This window comes from Pseudopodoces humilis, chromosome 9 (assembly GCF_049639895.1).
Source record: "Pseudopodoces humilis isolate 2021_Gansu_Grassland_sample_001 chromosome 9, ASM4963989v1, whole genome shotgun sequence".
In the NCBI taxonomy this organism is placed as follows: domain Eukaryota; kingdom Metazoa; phylum Chordata; class Aves; order Passeriformes; family Paridae; genus Pseudopodoces; species Pseudopodoces humilis.
Window position 1 is genome coordinate 33,385,929 of NC_142208.1, and position 22,061 is coordinate 33,407,989.

Below are 22,061 nucleotides of genomic sequence, written 5' to 3' on the forward strand. Positions count from 1 at the left end.
TCAAGTTTTTGCTTGTTTCATTAAGGTCCCAGTTATCCAGGAAAGCCAAACAAGCCTGGAGAAAAGGAGGCTGGGGGGGACCTTCTGGCTCAGCTGTCAATGGCCTCAAACTGTGCCAAGGGAGGTCTAGATTGGCGATTAGGGAAAAATTATTCATGGAAAGGCCAAGAATTGGAAGGGGCTGCACAGGGAGGCAGTGGAGCCCCATCCCGGGAGGCGTTTAAGGAACGACTGGACGTGACACTCCTTGTCTTGGTGTAATTGCCAAGGTAGGGATCGGATACAGCTGGGCCACGTGTTTTTCCACCCTCAAAGACTCACGGATCCCACTGGGCGCGCCACGCCCGCCCCTCACGGAGCCGCCGCCACTCCCTCCCCTCACGGCGCCGCCCTCAGAGCCCGCCCTTCTCGCACCTTCTCGAAAAGTCTCGCGAGAGGCAGCGGTTCCCGGCCGGACGTCCCCGGGAAGCGGCTGCGCTCTCGCCGGCCCTTCCCGGCTTCATTCCCAGCTCCATTCCCGGACCACTCCCGGGCTATGGAGGAGCCCTGCGGCGCGAGCGCCGCTGCCCCGCTGAGGGGAGACGCCGAGGAGCCCAAGCAGGTGAGCGGCGCTGAGGGGGGGCGGTGGTAGGGGAGGTAGCGGGGCTGAGGAGGGGCGGGGGGGTCGAGCCGTGGCTATAGACACAGCCCCCAGTGGAGTTTTAATTGAAGCGGTGTTTTTGATCCTCTTTCCGGTTTGTCAGGGCCGGAGTGCGGTAGGGAACGCGCTAATTATGATTAAGCGTTAATTGCGAGCAGTGTTGGTGTTGTTATGCCTAAGTACATTGCATTTACGTAAGTGGTGTCCTGTGGAGCTGTTTTTCCCTCGACATGTGTTAGTTCAAAGCTCCTCGCACGCGGGTGACAGCTGCGTGTTTTGCTGTGTTTGAAAAGAAATAGACAGACACGAGGCTTATTTAATTTATGATTATTTGCTAAGGCAGAAGCGTGTTTAGCTTTAATGTTGGTGGTAATGTAGGTGTTAGTGAGCACTTGATGCTAATAAACACCTATTTTGACAAACTTCAGTGGGAGTCACGTGTTTATTTTAGCCTTTCTGAGTGATTTTGTGTTGTGTGGGCAGCTGACCTTGGAGGCACTTCATTCTCATACCTCAGTGTGCCCAGGTGGACAGGAAGGCCACTGTCCTTCTTGGATAAGCCGCATCCTTGGATCCTTCTTGGATCAGCCGCAGTGTGGCTACAGGAACGGGGCAGTGGCTGTCCCCCTGTGCTGGGCACTGCTGAGGTCCAGCCTCAAATCCTGGCATTGGCTCTGGGGCTGGTATGTCAAGAAAGACATTGAGGGGCTGGAGAGCTCCTGAGGGAGCTGGAAAGGGGCTTAGCCTGGAGAAAAGGAGGCTCAGGAGGAATTTCTGGCTCTGCAGTGGGGGTCAGGCTCTGCTCCCAGGGAACAGGGACAGGAGGAGAGGGAATGGCCTTAGGCTGGGCCAGGGGAGGCTCAGGTTGGACATCAGGAAGAATTCCTTCATGGAAAAGGTTGTCAAGTCAGGACAACCCACTGTCCTAGGCAGTAGTGGAGTCCCCATCCACGAAGATGTCCAAGGAAAGACTACCTGTTTTCCTCAGTGCTCTGGTCTGGGTGACTGTGTGGTGATCCATCACAGATTTGAGCTGATAATCTTTTCCACCCTAAATGATTCTGTGATAATTCCTAAAGTGAAGTTTATGCTTGACAGGAGTTGGAATTGTGATAACTGGAAAACTGTATGTGCTGGGGAAAGGTAAATGAATATAAGATGGGGTTTTGCTCACGTAGTATTAAAAATAAGTTATCACAGAGCAAGCCTGATAGATTCATTTGCCAGCACATAGAAGGCTAATTTAAATTCTCTGTGGAAACCAGGGGTCGGTGCTGTTCCTTGGAGGCAATGAGGTGAAGAGCAGTGCTGTGGTGAAATACTCCTCAGCCCCTCCTCAAGCAGCCTTTGCTCGTCTGCAGGAGAAAACAGACCTGAAGCTGCCTCCTGCCAACTGGTTACGGGAAAGTGCCAAGCTGGGACCAGCAGGGACAACCATTCTGGGCAACAGCAAAAAAAGTAAACCCTTCTCAAGGTAAATAACAGCAGCCCCTGTTGTTTTCCAGGCCTTCCATAATAATTCTGAATGTGAGCTTGGGTTCTATATAATTTAAAGTAGAAAGTATAGGTTTTGCCATAGCAACTACATACTGCTTTGTCTTAACCATTCTCCCTCCAGTTTTTCATCTTGTTGCTTCTGTGCTCTGATTTTGTCTCCTTTATAAGTGATTGATGATGTTGATTATTACTTTGTGTGTATGTTGACACCTCACCTCAGTCAAACTGACTTTTTGTTCTTCCCTGGTTGGCCCAGATCAAACTGGACTGGTTCAGCCAGCCCTTCTGCCTTTGATAGCAGGTGAAAATGGAACATGTGGTTCCCCTTGAAAAACAATTTATAGCTCTTCTGGATCTTTAGAAACTGGACCTGACCAATGGCAAATGAAATTTTATATCGGGATTTGTATTTCCATGACACTGTTGGTGAAATGGGGGGCACACCCAAGAAACAGTGTTACCTTTCTCTGTGAATGTTTGCTAAATTGTTGAATGAGTTTGGTTCAGAGTGTTCATGAGCAGGAGGCTCAAATCCTGTGCTGAACAAGCAAATTCACACCAAGTCAGCCAGTCAGTGAAATTTAAGTTTGTTCAAGGTCTGTGTTTACATCCTCTTCATCTCTTTTCGGAGCTGTACTTTTTGGAGCAGAGTAACATTTGAATTTTTCATATTTATTTTAGATACTGTGTTTGTCAAATAGAGGCTGGCAGTTCAATCTCTTTCTCTAGTGTCAGTATTAAAAGGCTGATAACGAGAGTATAACTTGCACATCATGTATGCTTTAGATTTTAGTAGTGTCTGGATTTGTTTTAAAGAATGATCTGTACATTGAAATATTCCAACTTAAGTACCTTGTAATTTCCTTAACGAGGGTGGAGGAAGAGACAAGGTGTCTGTTACAACATGTAGGACAGTTCTGGAAAATGTGAATATGAGGTAAAATTGAATTACAGCTACAAAAATTAAAGTCTTTAATATGCTTAATGCGTTAAAGAGAAACTCCTTGAACATCTCTTCTTATATTCAGTGTTAAAAAGAATCCTTCATTTTCTCCTATTTTCCTTGATTTCAACAAAACTTTTAGTGTTTTAGAATGTCCTGAAATTAGATCTAAGCTCTTTCAAAGATGTATTTGAAAAACTTGCAGAATATAAAGATGAAATCACTTTGTTACTTTTAGGTCTCATTACACTTGGTGATGTTTAGCTGGGTTATTTTTTTTTTTTAATGAAACCTTTCAAAGATTTAATAGGTATAAAAGTGCAGTCTGTAATGTCACACTGGAACTGTCTTAACTTGTAATATTTTTTTAAAATAGCTTTGGGATGGCCTATGACTTCATTGACTCAGTTGGAAATGATGTGGATGTCGTATCTGATTCAGAGGTATGGATACATCTTAAATTCTCTCATTCAAATTCTTGCATTGCATAAACTTTTATTTTAAGATACTGTGATGGCTCCTGGCATCTTTGTGTCCTTTGGGTAAAAGGAGAATTCCCTTAATGAATCACAGATCACCAAGTAAGGGAGTTGTGATCACTGAATAAGAAATGTAGAGAGAAAGTCACATTTCCTCTGGAGTTCTATATATAATCTGCAGGGGAAGTGTGCAGTTTAGTGAATGCAGCACATCAGTCTTGCAAGGTAGTGGTCTTGTGTGTTTGAAATCAGTTATTTTGATGCAAACTGTTACTCTCAAGATGTTTTTTTTTTTCTGTTCTTATTTAGAAGGGAGAGCTCCCTTCCAACTTCTTATTTTCTTTAATTTTTGTCAACTCTTTTGGTGCTGCTCTAATATCTGTAGAATTTAGATGAGGCTACTCAGAGGAGGAAACGCACTCATGTTGATATTTTTCAGATTTGTATTCAGACTTAGATCTCTGTCTGGATTGCTTTGGACACCTGACAAAGAATTGGTATTCCTGCTGTGAAAATAAAGGTTTACAATCCAAATCATCCACTTGCATATTTTTGTCTTTTTTGTTGGTACCTGGTCATGGTGATCCAATCAGAGAATGTGTTTTAAGCCATGTGTGTTGTTTCTATTGATGCCTTGGTCTCTTTATCACTGTCATTTGTGTTCTCTGCCCTCAACAAATGTATTTCCTTGTGGAATGGTTTTAAAGTTCCTGGCACTGTCAGGTTTTATTTGACCATGTATGCTGGAGTAGAATTAATCTTCTTCCCAGTGGCTGGTAAGGGACTGTGTTGGGATTCTCCTGAGCACAGGTTGATAATACAGAGATGTTCTCATTGTTGCTGAGCAGGGATAACACAGAGCCAAAGCATTTCCTGCTTTCCATGCTGGCAGGGGGGTGGGAGTGCATGGAAAACCGGGAAGGACACAGCCAGGACAGGTGACCCTGACTGACCAAAGGGGGCTGGGGGAAAAAAGGAAGAGGGGATGTTTGGAGTGATGGAGTTTAGACTTGGAGTCTCCCTAAGTCACTGTTACACATGATGGGGCCTTACATTCCTGAGAATTGTCTTCCAGAGCATTTGTCAATCCAGTGAATTGTCTTTTCATTTTCTTCTGCAAGAACATCAAAAAACTCCTGAAGATCCCTTACAGCAAGTCCCATGTGAGCATGGCAGTGCACAGAATTGGGAGGACACTCCTGCTGGATGAGCTGGATATCCAGGAACTCTTCATGAGATCGTCTCAGGTGAACCACTTGGTTCTTGATAACTGTGGCATGTGGGCAAAATGCATTATTTCAGGAACAGAGTAGCAAGGAAATGTCTGGAAATCCCTAAAAATCCTATGTGGGTACCAAAGGTGTTCTGTTCTGCAGCAATTTACCCACTACATTGATGTCCTGTGTTGATGGTACTGTAGGGTTAATATTGTCTCATTTTTGTATAATTCAGCATTGCTATACTATTTGATTTTTATAAGCAATATGTATTTCTTACTATGTATCCTCTTGCATATCTGCTTTTCTTATTAAGTCAAATTTTCAGTAAAACCATTACTTTCCTGGAAGCTGTATTTGCAATAAATGACCAATTCAGGACTCCAGCTCTGAAGTTATTTTCTGGGTTTCTTCTTCTGGTTGAGTATTTGAGTTTATAAGGCACTTGTTTTATTTTGCAGATGTTTCTTGACGTTATTCTCATATTTCTTCTGTTGCATAGACAGGGGACTGGACGTGGCTAAAAGAGTTTTATCAAAGGCTGATTGATCAGAAGTGGCAAAGGAAAAAGAAGAGTAAAGAACATTGGTACCAGAAGGCAATACTTTCTAAATTTTTGTATTACAGGTAACCTTTTGTCTGCATGAAACTTGAATTCTGGCACCACTTTTGCTTGGTTTTTCATAGTGGAGTAAATGTTAAAATTCCATTATGGTCTGTCTTATTAACTGCTTTCTTCTTATACAGAAGGAATTGAGGGGTGAGGTCAGGAAATAACATGAAATGTTTTCACAGAAATTGAAGTATTTTACTTTAAAATTGAAATACAAAAGAATGAAATAAACAGCATGATTTAATTAACTGCATATCAGCCAAGTAATTTGTTGGCAAGGGTGCATCAAACATAACAACTCTAAAAATGGATCTGTTTGCATCTTGTCAGCTAAACTTGTAAATGTTCCCTTGTCAGCATTAATGGAGATGGAGCTGCTCAGCCTGTTCCTTCCACTTCCAAGCAGCACCAGGAGGGTCCTGTTGCAGGTGAGAGTGATGAAGCAGGAAGGGCCTCCTGGCCAGCTCCTTTTGAAATGCCTTCCTCGCTATCGGAAGATCCAGGTGCCTCTAACCAGGTTGGTGTGGAGAATGTTTTACATGGCACCACAGTGTTTGTAGAGCCACAGATGTGGAAGGGTTCTCAGAAGTGCTGCTGCAGCTCCCTTTGCTGAAAGAGCTGAGCTAAGGCATGAGGAGAACTTGGCAGGAGGTGCAGTTCCAGATTTGCCAGTGGTTCAGAGCTCCAAATTTCACATACTTGTTCTGTCACTGTAATGTTAAATTGCTGTTTATCCCAGCATCTTTGAGAAACAAAGCCTTTGGTGAGAGTAGTCATTGGTGCCTTTATCTAAAAGTAGGAAAATCCTGATAATCAGAAGGTGCATTTGGGAGCTTAAAGTTCTGGCCTTCTTTTTTTCAATCTGCTATTAAAACCCATCTTCTGGTGGTCCTGAATTTATTAGGTGAAGAGGAAAATCAAAATTTCTCAAAAGGGAAAACAGTTAAACTACATAAATACACTTGCCATGAGATTACACAAGTGAAAGGGGAGATGTTTACAGCAGTTATGCAACAAACTATGATTAGTATCAGGCCCTAATTCAGTGTTTCTGTTCTGGCTAAACTTATTTATGAAAACTGTTAATTCCTGTGGTTTTTGTGACTGACTAATATTAAACAGGAATTAATTAAATTTTGGAGAGGTAGAAAGATCTGCTGTCTTCGGTCTGCATTAATATAATAATGATGCTAGAGTTGTGTTTGCACAATATTACCAACTGATCTGCCAAATTTAGGGAGTTTCTAACCTACATTGGCCATAAAATTGTAACTGCATGTGTTGTGTGAAGTGGAGAAATACTTCAGTGCTTGAAAGCTTTTAGAAAAATGACTCTTCTACCCTCTTGAGAAACCATTGCTCAATTCAGCAGACTGTTTGTCTGTTGTGCATTTGCACAGTGCCATTTTCTTCAGTTCATAAATAAATCAGCAGGATAGAGGTTTTGCTTCTGGACACTGATGATCTGGTGTTGACCCTGGGTTAACAAGGAGCTCCTGTAAATACTTCTGGTTGCTTCCCAGAGCCTCTGAGAATATTACAAAATACAACATTTTGGCACTAACTATAGAAAAGAAGCATTCTAGTCCCTGCCTAGAGGCTTTTGCAGTTTAATGCAGATATATTTAAAGATGTTGGAAGTAAAGGTTTTTCCCTTACATGCTTTTGTTGTTCGTATCTTTTTAAGTGGCTGACTTGGTCTCAGCAGCAGAATCACTCCTTATCCTTGTGCTCTCCACAGGGAAATGTGCCTCTTGAACCCTCATATCTAGTGGGGCACGTGGCCTCAGCCCCCAGAGAACAAAACCTGACTCCTTTGTTCAATGACGGGGAGAACAGTCAGGTATGCTTTATGTGAGAGCTGAACCCTCAGGTTAAACCAACGCCTCCAAACTGGGCATAAGCTGGAACCAAGGGCAAACCTCAGTCCCCCTGTAGAAGTAGCTTTTGTGGCATCTGCAATTTTAAGTTCCCGTGAATGCATTGGGTTCGTCACGTGCTGGCTTTTATTTGCTGCTTTGGCTTCTTGCTGTCTCATAATTCCACAGAATGTCATGGAGAACAGGTGTTATACCACTGATTTACAGGCCAGTTCTGTTTTCTCTTAATGAAGGGACTTAAAAATGACTTTGTTCGTAATATCCTCTGGACCTTTGAAGATATCCACATGTTGGTGGGATCAAATATGCCAATATTTGGAGGTGGGAGATACCCTGCTGTGAGCCTGCGTCTCAGGTGAGCTTAAAAGTTCGTAGATATTATTTATACCAGCCTTGTCTGATTTGGTACTCTGCTTCCTAGTCAACTATCTGCATTTTTTGCTATTTTTATAAAAGACAGCAGTAATATTTCTCCTGCTGGGAGTCTGAATTTTGGTAGCTGCTTGTTTGGGCATAAGCACTTAAAATGTTATTGAACAGTAAGACAGAACTATTCCAGTCCCAATTTAATGTCAGTCCCTTCATTGCCACTCTTCTAGTTCCTGCCTCTACATAGGCAAAGAAGGAGCAAAAACTTGAAGATTATTTGGTGTATTTGTCATCTCTTTAAGACACATTTAGGAATTAACAGTACCTTGCTCTGCAACGAATTTTGGAAGGTCTCGGAGAAGACTTGTGCTATAATTAGTTGCAGCTAACTTCTGAAGTACTTATTATTTTGGTAATAATGTGACATCTGAAGCCTGTTAAATGTGGGCAAAAACTCCAAACTGCTGCTGATGGAATGTGAGCATATTCCATTGGCGAGATCAGCACATCTGTTTTGCTATAACTTGGTCATTAATATAACAATTCACAAATAATTGTTTTAGTATTAATCCACTCTCAGGTGACTTAAACCCAAATCCCATTAGTAAACATCCCTAATAATTCCTGAAGGGTAAACAAAGATTTAAACAACACTAGAAATATTTTGTTTTAGGGATAACAACAAGCCAATAAATGTGCTAACAGGGATTGACTATTGGTTGGACAACTTAATATGCAACGTGCCAGAGCTTGTGATGTGCTTTCACGTCAATGGAATTGTTCAGGTAAGTCTGACTCTTTGCATTATGCCTTAAAATAATAATTCATTCTTCATATTCTAAAATTGCTTCAGTTATAACAGATCCTTCACACTGTTCTGAGCAAAGATGACAAAAATCTTGTGTTGCAGAATTGGAAGCATCTTAGACAGCTTGCAGCAGTCATCTAAAATTAGCATGTTGTTTCTTCCCCTCCCTTTTGTGCATGCAAGATTCCTTCTTCCCTTGATGTTTGAGTGAAGGCAAAAATAAAAAATGCAACAGCAGAAATCAGTTTCTTATATCTTGAAATCTTCAGTGTTCCCTTGCCAAGACAGATGCAAGCTTTTGAGTGTTTTTTATGCTGTTTTACTATAGACTGGCTGTGTTTTTGTTCTACCTGGTAGCCTGGAGTTGTTTCCTAGGCTGACTAGGTTTCATTGAAATAACAGATGTTGTACCTTCTTCCCCTTATTTATCCTCATCTTTTGTTCTCCATTCACCATGTTTGTGACAGAAATGGATCCTTCTTAAAGCTTTGACTGAATAGTGTAGTCAAGATGTGCTTGCTTGAAGTAAAGCATAGAAATTGACTCAATTTATCATAATAACAGGTTTTGTTTCTTTAAGCTGTTGATAGAGACACTGATACATTAATTTTGGTGTCATGAAGCCCTCCTAAGCTTGAGTTTTAATTTCTATTCTTTGCAGAAATATGAAATGATCAAGACTGAAGATATTCCCAATTTGGAAAACTCTAATTTTTCTACCAAAGTGATAAAAGATATTGCTCAAAATATCTTATCTTTTCTGAAATCAAATTGCACCAAAGAAGGACACACCTATTGGCTGTTTAAAGGTAAGAAGGTTTCGATCACTTTGAAAGGATTGATGTTAATGTGATGTTGATTAATGAAAGATTTTGCTTTTCAGCAAGTGGGAGTGACATAGTAAAGCTCTATGACCTCACCACGCTTTGTGAAGAGACTGAAGACAAATACCAAAACCCTTTTACAATGCCAGTGGCAATTCTGCTGTACAAGTGAGTTTTTATCACTTTTGTTGCAATACTTAATTCTTGCTGCAGTTCTATTCAGAACACAGACCGAAAATCATAATCAAATGACAATCATACGCAAACTCGCTAAATCTTAATTCCACTAGGTCAAAACAGACTTTCCTTTTCACCATTTCTCCATGTAAATTTCTTTGCTGATAAAGTCTTGCAGACCTATCATGAAGTTTAGAAGATCTACAGTTGTAGAATGTTGTTTAAAGCTTCTTTTTTTTTCTAGTACAAAGAAGTTATGCAGGGATTTCACTGTTTTGTTCAACTTTCTCTTAGAGTTGCTTGCAATATGATGCTGAAGAAAAACCAGAACAAGAAGCACTATGGCACGATCAGAACATTGCTCCTGAATTGTCTGAAGTTGTTGGACAATGGCAGACATCCTCAAGTAAGAATTCAATGTTTTCTTGCACTTGTGTAAATATAACAGATGCTGTAATCATAATAAACTTGGTAATAAACAGTGTCGTACTTCTTCCTCCCAAAGGAGAGAATTCAAATTTATAAACAAACTTAAAAATAAAATTAATTTTTAAGGAATCCCCATGCTATTTTTTTAATTAGTATTTTTTGCTGCCACTCATTGAAGCACGTGTCTTCTGTCCTGCATTGCATTCACTCTGCTGTTCTTGCTGCCAGCGAGCCCTTTGGGAGAAGATCCTGGATAAAAGGTGTAAAATGTGAATATATGAACATTTTTACTCTGAAAGTGGCAGAAAACTAGGACAAGCCAATGAGAGAAGTTGTAGTCTCCATCCTTTCAGATACTCAAAGCCCAGCTGGACACAATTCTGAGCAACCTGCCTTGATAAGTGGGTTGGGCTGGAGAGTCTCTAAATGATTTAAGCTGTTTTCAACTGAAAACGAATCCCCAAAAATGTGATGTGAAAAATCTGAATCATATTTAGAATGGATTACAAGAGGAGACGTGGCACACATTAAACTAATAAGAATGTGGATTCTTTCTAGAGTTGTTAAAGGTTTTCAAAATTCCAAATGAAATCTCTTCAATTTATTTTTTTTTTTTTGCTTGCATAAGATCCTTGTGTTGTTTCCTGTGATCTGCAAGCTGTTACAACAGGCAGTACTTGTTCTGTACCAATTGGTTTTTATTCTCTTCTAAACTTCATCAGCTTGGATCCTTTTCCCTTCCAGGGAATTTGCTCAGGCTGTATTTACAGGTTATCAAACACCTCTTTGCATATCCTCTGTCTTCCTTATCCTAAGATAATTTATATTCTTGCCTCTCAAAAGAAAAATTTAACTTGAGAATGAATCATTTTTTTCTCTTCTTTGCAAAGATTATTGCTTCAGCAAACTACATGTTATCAGAGCTTTTTCAGCTGGATGAACCTAAAAAAGAAGACAGCGCAGACTTCCCTATAAATGGAAATTCTGATGAAAGTTACAGTGAGGAAGAGGAAGAGATGCCAGACAGTGATGAAAATGGTTCTTACAGCAACAGTTCTGATCCCCCAGATGACAATAAAGCAGTGGCAATAATCAAATCTGTTGGGGAGTTGTCAGTACCAGAAAAGTACAAGTCTGTGCATCGAATACGTGTAAGTGACGCTGTGGGAGTATTTAAGGGTTAGGGCTAACCCTTAAGGTTTTTCCTGAATACTTGAGTCCATGGGACAAAAGTGGGTAGTGAAATTCAGTTCCCTGGTAGTTTTGCCTTCAGGTTAACTGAAGTGGACAAAGAAACACTTCATAAGCTGCTCATAAAATCTGAGCTGTTTGAATTTTATGGTAGAGCAGGCTCCGTGTAGTTTTTTTTCCTTACTGTATTCCACTTTGTCTTGATGTTACCTCTCATTTGCATCTTCTGGCCAGTCATTTTTATATTTCCTCTGTTGACCATTTTTCTCTTCCTCTCGTTCATGTCCCACTGAAGCCCAGCTGTGCATTCCCTGTCTGCCACGGCACAGAGGAGCGCTGCAGGCTGGTGCTCAACCACGTCCTGGAGGTGAGTTCATTGCCAACTTCCTGAGAATGCTTCACCTCCTGCCCAATTCTTCATCTGCTCTGTGTTTACTAAATATTGCTCTCAAGGTGAATGAAAAGATTTCTCCCTTTGCAGGGTTTGAAGTCTGTTGACAGCAGTGTCAAAAAAGAGGGTGACCTTCCTGCAGCTGACCCCAGCACTCCAATCCCATTGAAATATGAGGATGAATCCACCAGTGGTGGTCCTGAGTCTCTGGAAAAACAGATGGCCTTATTTCTAGACAAAAGTAAGTTGTATTGTTGTGCAAATAAGACCTTTCCAGTGCCAACACAAACTTCTGCTGCTTTATTTTGATTGTCAAGCCAGTGTGTTTAAATCACTAATTACACCATTGCCTAAGGAAAAGTGCACTGAAGATTAGAGAACAGTCTGTACCTTTTTAAATATGAAAGGAGAAGCTCATTTGAGATTTTTGCATAGCAAAGAATCTTTTATTAGCCAACACATGATTTTACTGGACCCTATTTAGATGTGGCTTTCAGATGACTTCCATAAGGGCTTGGTATTTTGAGGTTTGGTGTGTGGAGCACCGTAAGTTTTGTGGGTTGTTTTAAAAATAGGCTTAATTTCTTTGTGTGTGTGTGTGTGACCTGGATATTTTCTGGAAGAATTTCTGCCTTCTGTTCCTACATTAGGCTTGGTGCTTGAATTGCATAAAAAATGTTAACTAGGATTCTGTTTTCTTTCTTGTACCTTTACCGTTGTGAAAGGAAGCAGCAAATAAAAGATGTTTTGTTTGCTTAAATGCTCAAACTCCAGAAGTTTCAGACTACAGTCTCTCTATTTTATTTTGTTCTGGAGTGATACAAAAAGTTCCAGGGAAGACTTTTGTTTGAAAGTAGTAGAGTTCTCTGCAGGGCAAGGAGCCCTGTAAGCATAGCCCAGCAAAAAATTCGTCTTGCCTACTTTGGCAGTTCTTTACTCTTTCCTTTCTCCTCCCTTCTCCCTTTGAAAAATCTCGAAATAAGAAGCAGATCAGTTTTGAGTTATTCACACTCACACAGATTCCTGGATCTGTGCTTGAGTCCATCCCTGAAGTAGCAGCAGTGCTATTTGCTCACTTCTGTTTTCCAGTCCATGGTTTTGTTTTCCGTGATGTGAATTACATATTTTCTTTGCCACATGTACACATTTACATATATATGGAAAAGATAAGTGCTCTAAATCCTAGAATTTTGAACTTTAAGAGAACTAATTGTGAATAGTGTATGGATACAGGGTATGTGCAGTGTGTCCTTAGCTGGGTGGGGTGTTACTGATTTAGATATGGCTTTGTCCTAATAGAACGTGTGGTGCTTAAGAATTTATTTTATTTATTTATTACATATTTACATACTGTTGTAAGATTGTGGGTTTACAAATCAGGCCTTGTAGGTCCACCTTAAGCAAGAGACTCATTTCTGTGTGCAAATACTGTCAGGGCAAAATTCTGTCCCTTAGCAGGGACAGGCCTTAAATCAGGAACAGTGACTTGTTCTTTCTGGGTCCATAACCACTACAGCATTAAAGAAAAGCTTCATAACCTTATGCAGAGGACATCTTGAAATGACTGTGAGAAAGTGCGTGGTTTTCCCTGTGGGAAGGACCAGGTTATCTAGGTTCTTGTGTGCTGGAGTGTAAACCCACACATGGAAGTTTTCTCACTGAGACTGTTCATGCAGAAACTGAGCATTTATCTCAAGGATTTGGTGGAGAAGATGACAAATTCTGCCTATGGCTTCCTCGGTGTTTTCTATTGCTCCCTGAGGGAGTAGTGTTGGCCTCTGCTCCTGTGTTTCACAAGCTGTCTGAGGTCAGAGAGGTCACCTTCACTGTTACTGTCCCACTGGATTCCAGCATCGTGCTGCCTGGTGTAGTGCATGGAAAAGTGCCACGTGTTGGGTCTGTTTTGCAGATGATAATGGAGTGGCAGATGAGCTGGCAGAGCTCTGCCTGTGCAGGGCTGTAATCAGGCAATTCCCATCCTGCCTGTGCAGATGGAGTCGTGTCCAACCTCTGGCACATAAGAGGGGAGATTCACTGATGAGGTTCTGTTCCCCTTACAGTGGGCTCCTTCCAGAAGGGGAAGCATTCCAGTCAGTCAGGAATGATTCCTGGATCGTGGCAGTATAAAATGAAACTCCAGCTCATCCTGAAGTCATCCAGAGCTTATTATGTCCTATCTGATGCTGCTATGATCCTGCAGAAGTACGGGCGAGCACTGCGATACATCAAGCTGGCCTTGCAGTGCCATGGTGAGTTCCTTGAATGGATTTGTCACCTGTGCCACTCTCAGGAGATACCTGTCACCACATCAGATAGTGCATGATATTTCCCTGTGGTGTGCAGTGACAAGTCTGGCAAGCTTGAGTTTAGTTAAACTCAGTGTCCAGCTCAGTATTCAGGGTAGAAGTCTGTAGTGAGGATAACTTCTATTACTGATCAATAGAAAGACCATCCTATTTTGACAGGATGGGAGCTTGAGGGCACAATTGGAGCTCCAAAGCAGTTGAATTTGGGAGAGTCTGCCCTGGTGCCAAGGCAAAGACTTGGAACACAATTCTGTGTTCCAAATGATGCTGCTGCTGCAAGCTGGTGTTTTTCCCCTGGTTCCCATGTTATTTAAATATATCCTTGACTCTGAGAAATACTAAACCTCTTCAGCAGCTGAATTGGTTGCTCCTCTAAAACAGAATACATCTTGAAGTATTACTGAGGAAAAGGAAAAAAGTAAAATCAAGCTCTTTAGACTAATACTGCCATAATGAGAGTAACTAACTGGAAGATGCCAGTAACTTAGTGCTAAAGTGTTGCTATTTCCTTACCATAAGGAAAGCTCCTGTCTTAGAGCAGGAGGATGTTTATAAAGCAAGCCCACTTGATCTTAGCACAAATCATCAACAGACCTCTCAACAACTCACAGCACTCTGCAGCTTTCAGTCTTTTATAGGCTTTAAACTCTACCTTTTGGAAATTAAGTTTTCAGGCTGTATCTCCCTTGAGTTAATCTGCAGAAAGTTTCCCCTTGGTCAGATCTGAAGTTAGCATTTGTAATTACCACAGTGACTGCTCATCTTGGACAGCACAGGGGCTCTTTTTAAACCATCAGCTGTGTGAAGCAACGGTGACTTTAAAATAGATTATTTCTTCTGAGGATAACATGTTGTCACACTTATTCTCTGTATGCAGACAGGTAACATAAAACCCAATTATCTTGTCAGTCTGTGTCAAGCCTTTTCATGTGTAATTCTTCTCTTTCACCCTCCTTCATCCATATTTTGTTTTTTTTTCCACCAGATACCTACTGCTGTCTGTGTGGCAGCATGCTGCCCGAGGTGCTGGTGTTCCTGTGTCAGTGCTTAACCCTTTGTGGAGATATCCAGTTAATGCTGGCTCAGAATGCTAACAACAGAGCAGCTTACCTTGAAGAGTATAATTACCAGACTAAAGAAGATCAGGAGATATTGCACAGCCTTCACAGAGAATCCAGGTGCCAAGGTATGATCCTGACACAGAAGTGCCAGACTTTGGATACATGACAGACATAAATAATTCCATTAGGCTTCCTCAAAACCATGCACTAGGAGAACTTCTGGCAGAGGGGTTATTGCACTTCTGGTTTTTTTTTCTTTTCTGTCTGTTTTTCTTCAGAGGAGGCTCATCCTGCCTGTCATACAGAAGGGGGTTGTCAAGGTATTGTATGACATGGCCTGAAGCTGTGAAACAACTAAAGGCAATAACTGTTTCAGTAATAAATAAAATCTACCTGACATGAGTCTTGTACTTTCTCTGGGCGTTTTTCTCTAGACTTAAATTAGAGAAATACTCTTTGACACAAAGGCTTTGCATTTTGTTTTCCAGTGTTTGCCTGGGCTACAGATTTATCCACAGACTTGGAATACCAGCTTTCTGTCAGCTGTAAATGCTATGAAGCAGCTTATGAAATCCTACTCTTCAGTAACTTAAAAAGCCAAAACCCAGAGCAGCACATCCAGGTGCTCAAGAGGATGGGCAATATCAGGAATGAGATTGGAGTGTTCTACATGAACCAGGCAGCTGCAGTGCAGACTGAGAGAGTGGGCAAGTATCCTTTTCCCATTCCTGACCATTTCATGGAGCTATAGAAGTGATCAAGTTCACTAAATGTATGAAAAATCTATTTTTGATTATGAAGAGGACATAAATGACTTCGTAGGGTTTTTTTTAATGTCCACTCTGGTTATTTGTTTACAGTAGATCCCTGTGGCTTGTACACTGTAGTTAATTGAGCCTAAACTGAATGATGAAATATATAGTTTGGAGAAATTCCTTCAAAATGTGTAGAATGCTTTCAAAAAGCTATCAGGGAAACTTCAAACTCTGTTGTAAAAGGGACAGAATATTGCATTCTTGATGGTTTAGCCCAGCATGAACAAGCAGCAGCTTGAAACATAAGAATCCTTCTGGTTTATTTTTGGTGGGCTTTTTTTGAGGAAAAGCTTTTTAGGGTGAAGTGTTCAGTGGGGTTTTGTTTTTGAAAACAAACCCAGTATTGTCTAGGAGTAAGATTTCTCTTAATTAGAGCAAGTGAGGTGCTGGTAGTTCAGTGTAAACATTTCCCAAACGCCAGCTGTTTCCTGTGACCTTTACCAAAGTATTCATTGATGAATTTTGGCTTGGACTTTTCAATTCTCTGGTTTGTGATCATCTCTTGAGTTTTTGCAGAGGTTACTTAGTTGAAATTAAAGCTTAAAATACTGAATTTTAGCTGTCTGTAAAAGTCACATTTTATTTGCTTCATACTGAGAATTTATAGAAGTAACTGCAATCTCCTGAATTATTACTGTGGAAGCAATCTCTGGTGCATCCTGTTAACTTCCTCGTGTTCTGTGTGTCCTATCATTGGAATTCTTCTGGAAGTATAGTAAGTGTAATAGTGCACTTCAGGTATTAAACCCTCATGGAAATCTTAGGAGTGTTTTCTGTGAATTGGGTCTTCAGAATCATTTTACCACCCTTAAATTCTAAGAGATGGTTTATAAGGGAGACAAAATGGAAGGGTTTGTTCAGGACTTCTGAGGAATTTGAGTCTCTAAGCTTTGTGCTTCATCCTAGTGAGTAAAAACGTCTCGACAACAGAGCAGCAGCTCTGGAAGAAAAGTTTCTCCTGCTTTGAAGAAGGAATTCAGAATTTTGAGTCCATTGATGATGCCACCAATGCTGCCCTTCTGCTGTGCAACACGGGGAGGCTGATGAGGATCTGTGCCCAGGCCCACTGTGCCACTGAAGGGGACTTCAAAAGGGAGTTTTCTCCAGAAGAGGCCCTTTATTACAATAAGGTAACACCTCCCTGGTTTAAGCAGGGCCCAGACCCCAAAATGCTTTTTACTGTCAGGTATTTGTGAATACTTTGGTAAATATGTTTACATTTGGGTGGAATAATCTGGGATAGCTCTCCTGCTTCTGTGCTATCCTAATCCTTGCTGTGTGAGCTTTGGTGGTGATGTTGAGCTTTGATTGCTGTGACATTCAGATGCTGATATTTAACATAGTACAGTACCACACACAAGGGAGAAGAATTGCATGGTCAGAATTAAAGTGGATATCAAATGGGAAATACTGAAGAAGGCTCAGGGAGATATTTTGAGTAAAGGGAAATTGATTTCTGGTTGCTAGAAATGCAGGCAGTAACTATGTGTGCATGATTTTGTCATTTGTAGGCTATTGACTACTACCTGAAGGCACTGAGGTCTCTGGGGAAGAGGGATGTGCATCCAGCTGTTTGGGATTCTGTGAACTGGGAGCTGTCTACGACGTATTTCACCATGGCAACTCTGCAGCAGGATTATGCTCCCTTATCCAGAAAGGCTCAGGAACAGGTAACAGAGGGCATTCATTGTATGTGAAAATATGCATTGTTGGCATCCTGGAAAACTGAACATGGAGCAAAATTGCTATTGGAATTGTAGGATCATACAGTGGCTTGGGTTGGAAAATACCTTAAAGCCCATCTTTGTTCCAGCTCTGCCATGGGCAGGGACACTTTCCCCTGTCCCAGGCTGCTCCAAGCCCCAGTGTCCAGCCTGGCCTTGGACACTTCCAGGGATCCAGGGGCAGCCCAGCTGCTCTGGACACCTGTGCCAGGGCCTGCCCACCCTCACAGGAAACAATTCCTGCCCAATATCTACTCTAAATCTCCCTTCCTTCAGCTTAAGGCTGTTTCCCCTTTGTCCTACACTACATGCCCTTGAGAAAAACCCTTCTTCAGGGATTTTTTTCTTTAAATTTGTGCTTATTTATGTTGCAGATAGAGAAAGAAGTCAGCGAAGCCATGATGAAGTCCTTGAAGTACTGTGATGTTGATACAGTGTCTGAACGACAGCCCCTGTGCCAGTACCGAGCTGCCACCATCCACCACAGGCTGGCTTCCATGTACCACAGCTGCCTCAGGAACCAGGTATTGCTCCAGACTCTTGGGTTTTCAAAATTCCATCCTTAACATGTTCAATATGTGTGGAGCTGCTATTTATCCTTCTATCTGTAGCTGAGAGATATTATTTCAATTACTTAACCAAAGAAATGAGTGCTGTTTCCTAACCCTCTCCAAGTAAACCTTTCCAATGGTTCCTCTGAGCATCCAGAGAGGGGGGATTTACTCTGTGCCCTCTTGGGAGTGCAGGTTGGTGATGAACACTTGAGGAAGCAGCACCGTGTCCTTGCTGATCTCCACTACAGCAAAGCAGTGCGACTCTTCCAGCTCCTGAAGGATGCACCCTGTGAGTTCCTGCGTGTGCAGCTGGAGAGAGTGGCCTTTGCGGAGTTCCAAATGGCCAGTAAGTGTAGCTCTGGCTTTAAACAGCTTTCCAAACCACCACTACCTACTTAGTTTCATTTTTAGATAACTAAATTTATATGAGAGCAGGAGCAATCTGCTGCTCAGAATAGAATTTTCCTCAAGAGAGGAGATGAGGCACTTTTATCTTGCTGGTTTTCAGCTTACTAGGGCAGTATGTGCTTTCTTCCTGATTCTTGAAGTCTTTGGATGGAAGAAAGAAAATAGTCTGTAACATAAGCATTTTGTCCTTCATTTTTATGTTTTTTTTTTTTTTAGGTCAGAACAGCAGTGCTGGGAAATTAAAGACTCTGTCTGGGGCCCTTGATATAATGACCAAAACCAAGGGTGCATTTCAGCTCATCAGGAAGGAACTTGTGGCAGAAACTGAACAGGTAAAGGAACTTCAAGTGGTGTGATACCTTTTCCCTTTTGGCTTGTGTCTTCACAAAAGAATGGTCATTTGGTAGTTAAAATATTCCTTGGTTACTTTTCCATAGAGCCAGTGGCTTAAAGAGTGTGGACAAAGTTAGATCTATTGCAGTTCTCACTTACCGTGGAAGTGGATAAGAAAAATCTCTCTAGAACATAATCCAGAGATGGATTAAAACATTTTTGTACAGATGTGGACTGCCTGTGTGTGTGAATGGGTTTCTTCTCATGCAACTCTGCTGTCCCTTAGAAGTCTTCTCTAAGAACTTCAGAATCTGTGTGTATAGTTCTCTCTCTGTGGTAGATTTAATATTTAAACATTCAAACGTGCAGGGCTGTCTGTAGCCAGTGTGAATTATGTTCCTGATGTGTCAGTCAAGAATTACTTGCAGGATGTGCTGATGTGTGTGTCCCTTGCTGGCAGTTTGGATAACATATGTAAAAGTCAGCTCACCTGCAAGAGGGGTTTTAAATCACTCCCTGTATTTCCAAAGTAGAATTCAGTCAAATTGTTTGGGTTGTTTCTCTCCTGTAGATCAGCGAGGATAAAAGTCCTGCTGAGAGCGTGTCAGTGAACGATTCCTCTGCAGGCCTTAACAAAGAGGAAGTCTTGAAACTGCTTGGGATTTTTGAGTCCAGGATGTCTTTCCTTCTCCTCCAATCCATTAAATTGTTAACTTCAAGCAAAAAAAAGGTTGGGTAAGTTGAAGCTTGATGTCCTTTATCCTGACTGACATGGGATTGATGTGTGACAGAACAGAGTTCCTGGGGGAGAAGCTGCTAGATGCTGCTGATCTCTTGATGCATCTTGCTGATCAAATGTCAGTGGAGTTTGGCAAGCAGAACACTTGAGAAGAAATTCAGGCATATAAGTAATGCTGCAAAGAGAGGGATGGGTATGGGGGAGATGTGCATTGGTGTCAGAGAATTTACAAATTCCTAATGGAGTCTTCTGTCCTGCTGCTGGGATTCAGGAGAAACCTGACTTCTTTTTGTGCTGACTTTGAAGAGATGTTGAGATTTGGTGGGACAGCAAATTCCTTCCCCCACTCCTTCTGTTGCTTTGATCTGAATATAGGTGGTGTTTCTTTTGGGACCCAGAAAATACCTTTTCCTCCCTCAGCAGCAAGTGTGTGATTGCAGGAGCTGTTCCTAATGTTACATAAAGTGAAGTTCTGAAAATGTAGCATTAGTTTTAGAGGATTCTTTAAGGCTTGGAAGTTGGGTTAATAATTTTGGGGATTGAAGTACTTGCTTGATGGGAGAGCTGTTTTGCTAAAAGTAAACTGAAATGAGAAGTTGTCTGCTGATAGTGTAGGACTGGTAAATAAAAAACGTGAGAACACAAGCCTGGGTGTGTTTTTAGCTGCTTTTCAGGCAATGTTAGGAGCTTTCACCTCCTGAAAAAAAGCTTCCACAAGGTGGCAATCTGAATATGTGAAACATAGAGGATTTTTACAGATATCACAGCTAACTGAGTAAATGGGTTTAGTTCTGTTGTCTCATAACATGAGCAGCTCCTCATTTTTTGTTTTGGAGGGTTTTTTACCCCCACATTTACCTTGACATCATCTTGAGGTTTTGCACTGAAGATTCCACACAGGGAACCTGTTACAGTTTGAATGCTGTGAAATGGGACTCTTAAATCTGCTCAACTCCTTGAAACTTTGAGGCCTTGAAACTACCTTTGAATTAACCTTTCTTGTGCCTTCTGTACATCCTGTGTGCATTTCCTCCCTTCTGCTCTGTAGAGGAGAAGTTCTGCATTCTGCTTTAATAATGGGGTGAAAAGGGAGGAAATTGGAGCTCAAATGTTGCTTCAGGGTCTCAGGTGCACTTTGGCAAAAACCAGGAGAACATGTAGGAAAATTAGTGTTGCCAGACTTGCAGCCTGGCAGTCAAAATGGATGACATGAGTTTTACCTTCCCAAAGTGGAATCGTGAGCAGAACAGAACTTGGCTGTGCAAATCAGAGGGGAAAAGTAATTGAAAGTAATACTTTGTTCTGGGAATAGTTGTAACTTATCCCAGAAATACTTTGCATTTCAGTGGCTTTTTATTGACTACCTGTTCTGTTTAATAAATGAACCGGATTCCTGCCAAGTGCATGATGAATTTAATTTGCTCCAACATTTCTCAGTCATTCCTGAAGCACTTGAAATTAGCCTGACTGCTGCTTGTACATTTTATATTATGTTTATATTTTATGTTCCTGCCTGCAGTATAAACAGAATGCTCTGACTGCAGTGCAAGGCATGGTGGGGGCTGAGCATATTCCCAGGGATACTCATCAGCATTATTTAATAACGCTCTTGATAATTTGCAGAACGAGAATTGGTCAGGTTAAGAGTTGGGATTCTCTGCTCTCTTTGTAGGGGCAGCAATGAGGAAGAAGCAGCTCTGAAAACAAACAAGCAGGTTTATTCCCTGCTGCTTCGTGCCACTGCCAACAAGGGAATGTCGCTGCTGGAGCGCACGGAGCTCATGCTGAGTTTGCTGGAGCAGCTGGCTCCGAGGAGCGAAGGCAGCCCTGGGATGCAGTGAGGGCAGCACTGCAGAGCTGCAGCACCAGTGCCTTGCTGGGAGCACTGGGGGTGTTCCCATGGGATGTTTGTGTTTATTGAGGGTGAGTTCTCACCGCTGTTGTTCCATTGGAACCTGGGAAAGCACAGGGATTCCTTTTTATCCCCACAAAGCTCTCCTTGTTCAGCTCTCAGCGTTTCTTTGTTTGAAATGCCAGCTTGGAGTTCTGGAGATAAAAATGAAACTTTTGCACCATGGAGAAATTCCTGATTTTTCTGTTGCAGTGAAGTCCATGTTTTGCATAAAGATGTAACCTCACAGCTGCTCTGGTTTGTTATTTAATGAAATGTGTTTTGTAAGCAGAGCTGCACTGGAACACTTCCACTCCTAAAGGCAGCCCAAGGTACACCAGGAGATTTCTGTGGAATATGTGGATGCACTTCTTAATCCTAGGGAGGATCCTGCACAAAAACCTGTGCCTTTCTAGCTTTGATGTGACTTTTGCAGTTTAACAGCCATCTCTGGGATTTTGTTTTGGAAAGTGAATGGTTTCAGCTGTGTTGGAATTGATCAAGAATAGTATTATCTTTTTCAAACTTGAAACTGTGAATAAACAAGAGGATATTTTTAAATAAAAATCTATTTATTAAATATAAACACATCAATCTGCCTCATTTTTCTTGGTTATGGCCCTCCTCAGAGCAGCAAACTGCTCAACAGAATTAAAAATATTTGAAAGACAGAAAAACTATCTGTAAACTCGAATCTAACACTGATTGGGGTCTTACCCTCAACATGTGACAACACTGGTTTTTTTGCTAATATGTATTATTTGAAGATAAA

General features: G+C 41.5%; 1 protein-coding gene across 1 annotated transcript; it reads left to right on the top strand.

Annotated features, from left to right (window-relative positions):
* The first annotated feature begins 381 nt into the window (after positions 1-381).
* Positions 382-21,875, top strand: EDRF1 (erythroid differentiation regulatory factor 1). The gene is made up of 25 exons (XM_014257713.2): positions 382-601; positions 1,906-2,114; positions 3,457-3,523; positions 4,681-4,806; positions 5,279-5,403; positions 5,747-5,906; positions 7,131-7,232; positions 7,503-7,624; positions 8,312-8,423; positions 9,108-9,255; positions 9,330-9,438; positions 9,742-9,853; positions 10,767-11,027; positions 11,363-11,434; positions 11,549-11,699; positions 13,519-13,707; positions 14,750-14,950; positions 15,314-15,532; positions 16,547-16,770; positions 17,152-17,310; positions 17,739-17,888; positions 18,111-18,264; positions 18,543-18,658; positions 19,231-19,394; positions 21,071-21,875. Exons 1-25 carry the CDS (start codon positions 536-538, stop codon positions 21,237-21,239), a joined length of 3,687 nt encoding a protein of 1,228 aa, XP_014113188.1. The 5' UTR covers positions 382-535; the 3' UTR covers positions 21,240-21,875.
* The last annotated feature ends 186 nt before the right edge of the window (positions 21,876-22,061 follow it).

Coding starts and splice junctions, on each gene's coding strand:
- EDRF1 (XM_014257713.2), top strand. CDS start 536: ATGGAGGAGCCCTGCGGCGCGAGCGCCGCTGCCCCGCTGAGGGGAGAC. Junction 15,533..16,546: donor AGTGCAGACTGAGAGAGTGG/GCAAGTATCCTT, acceptor GCTTCATCCTAG/TGAGTAAAAACGTCTCGACA. Junction 18,659..19,230: donor TTGTGGCAGAAACTGAACAG/GTAAAGGAACTT, acceptor TCTCTCCTGTAG/ATCAGCGAGGATAAAAGTCC.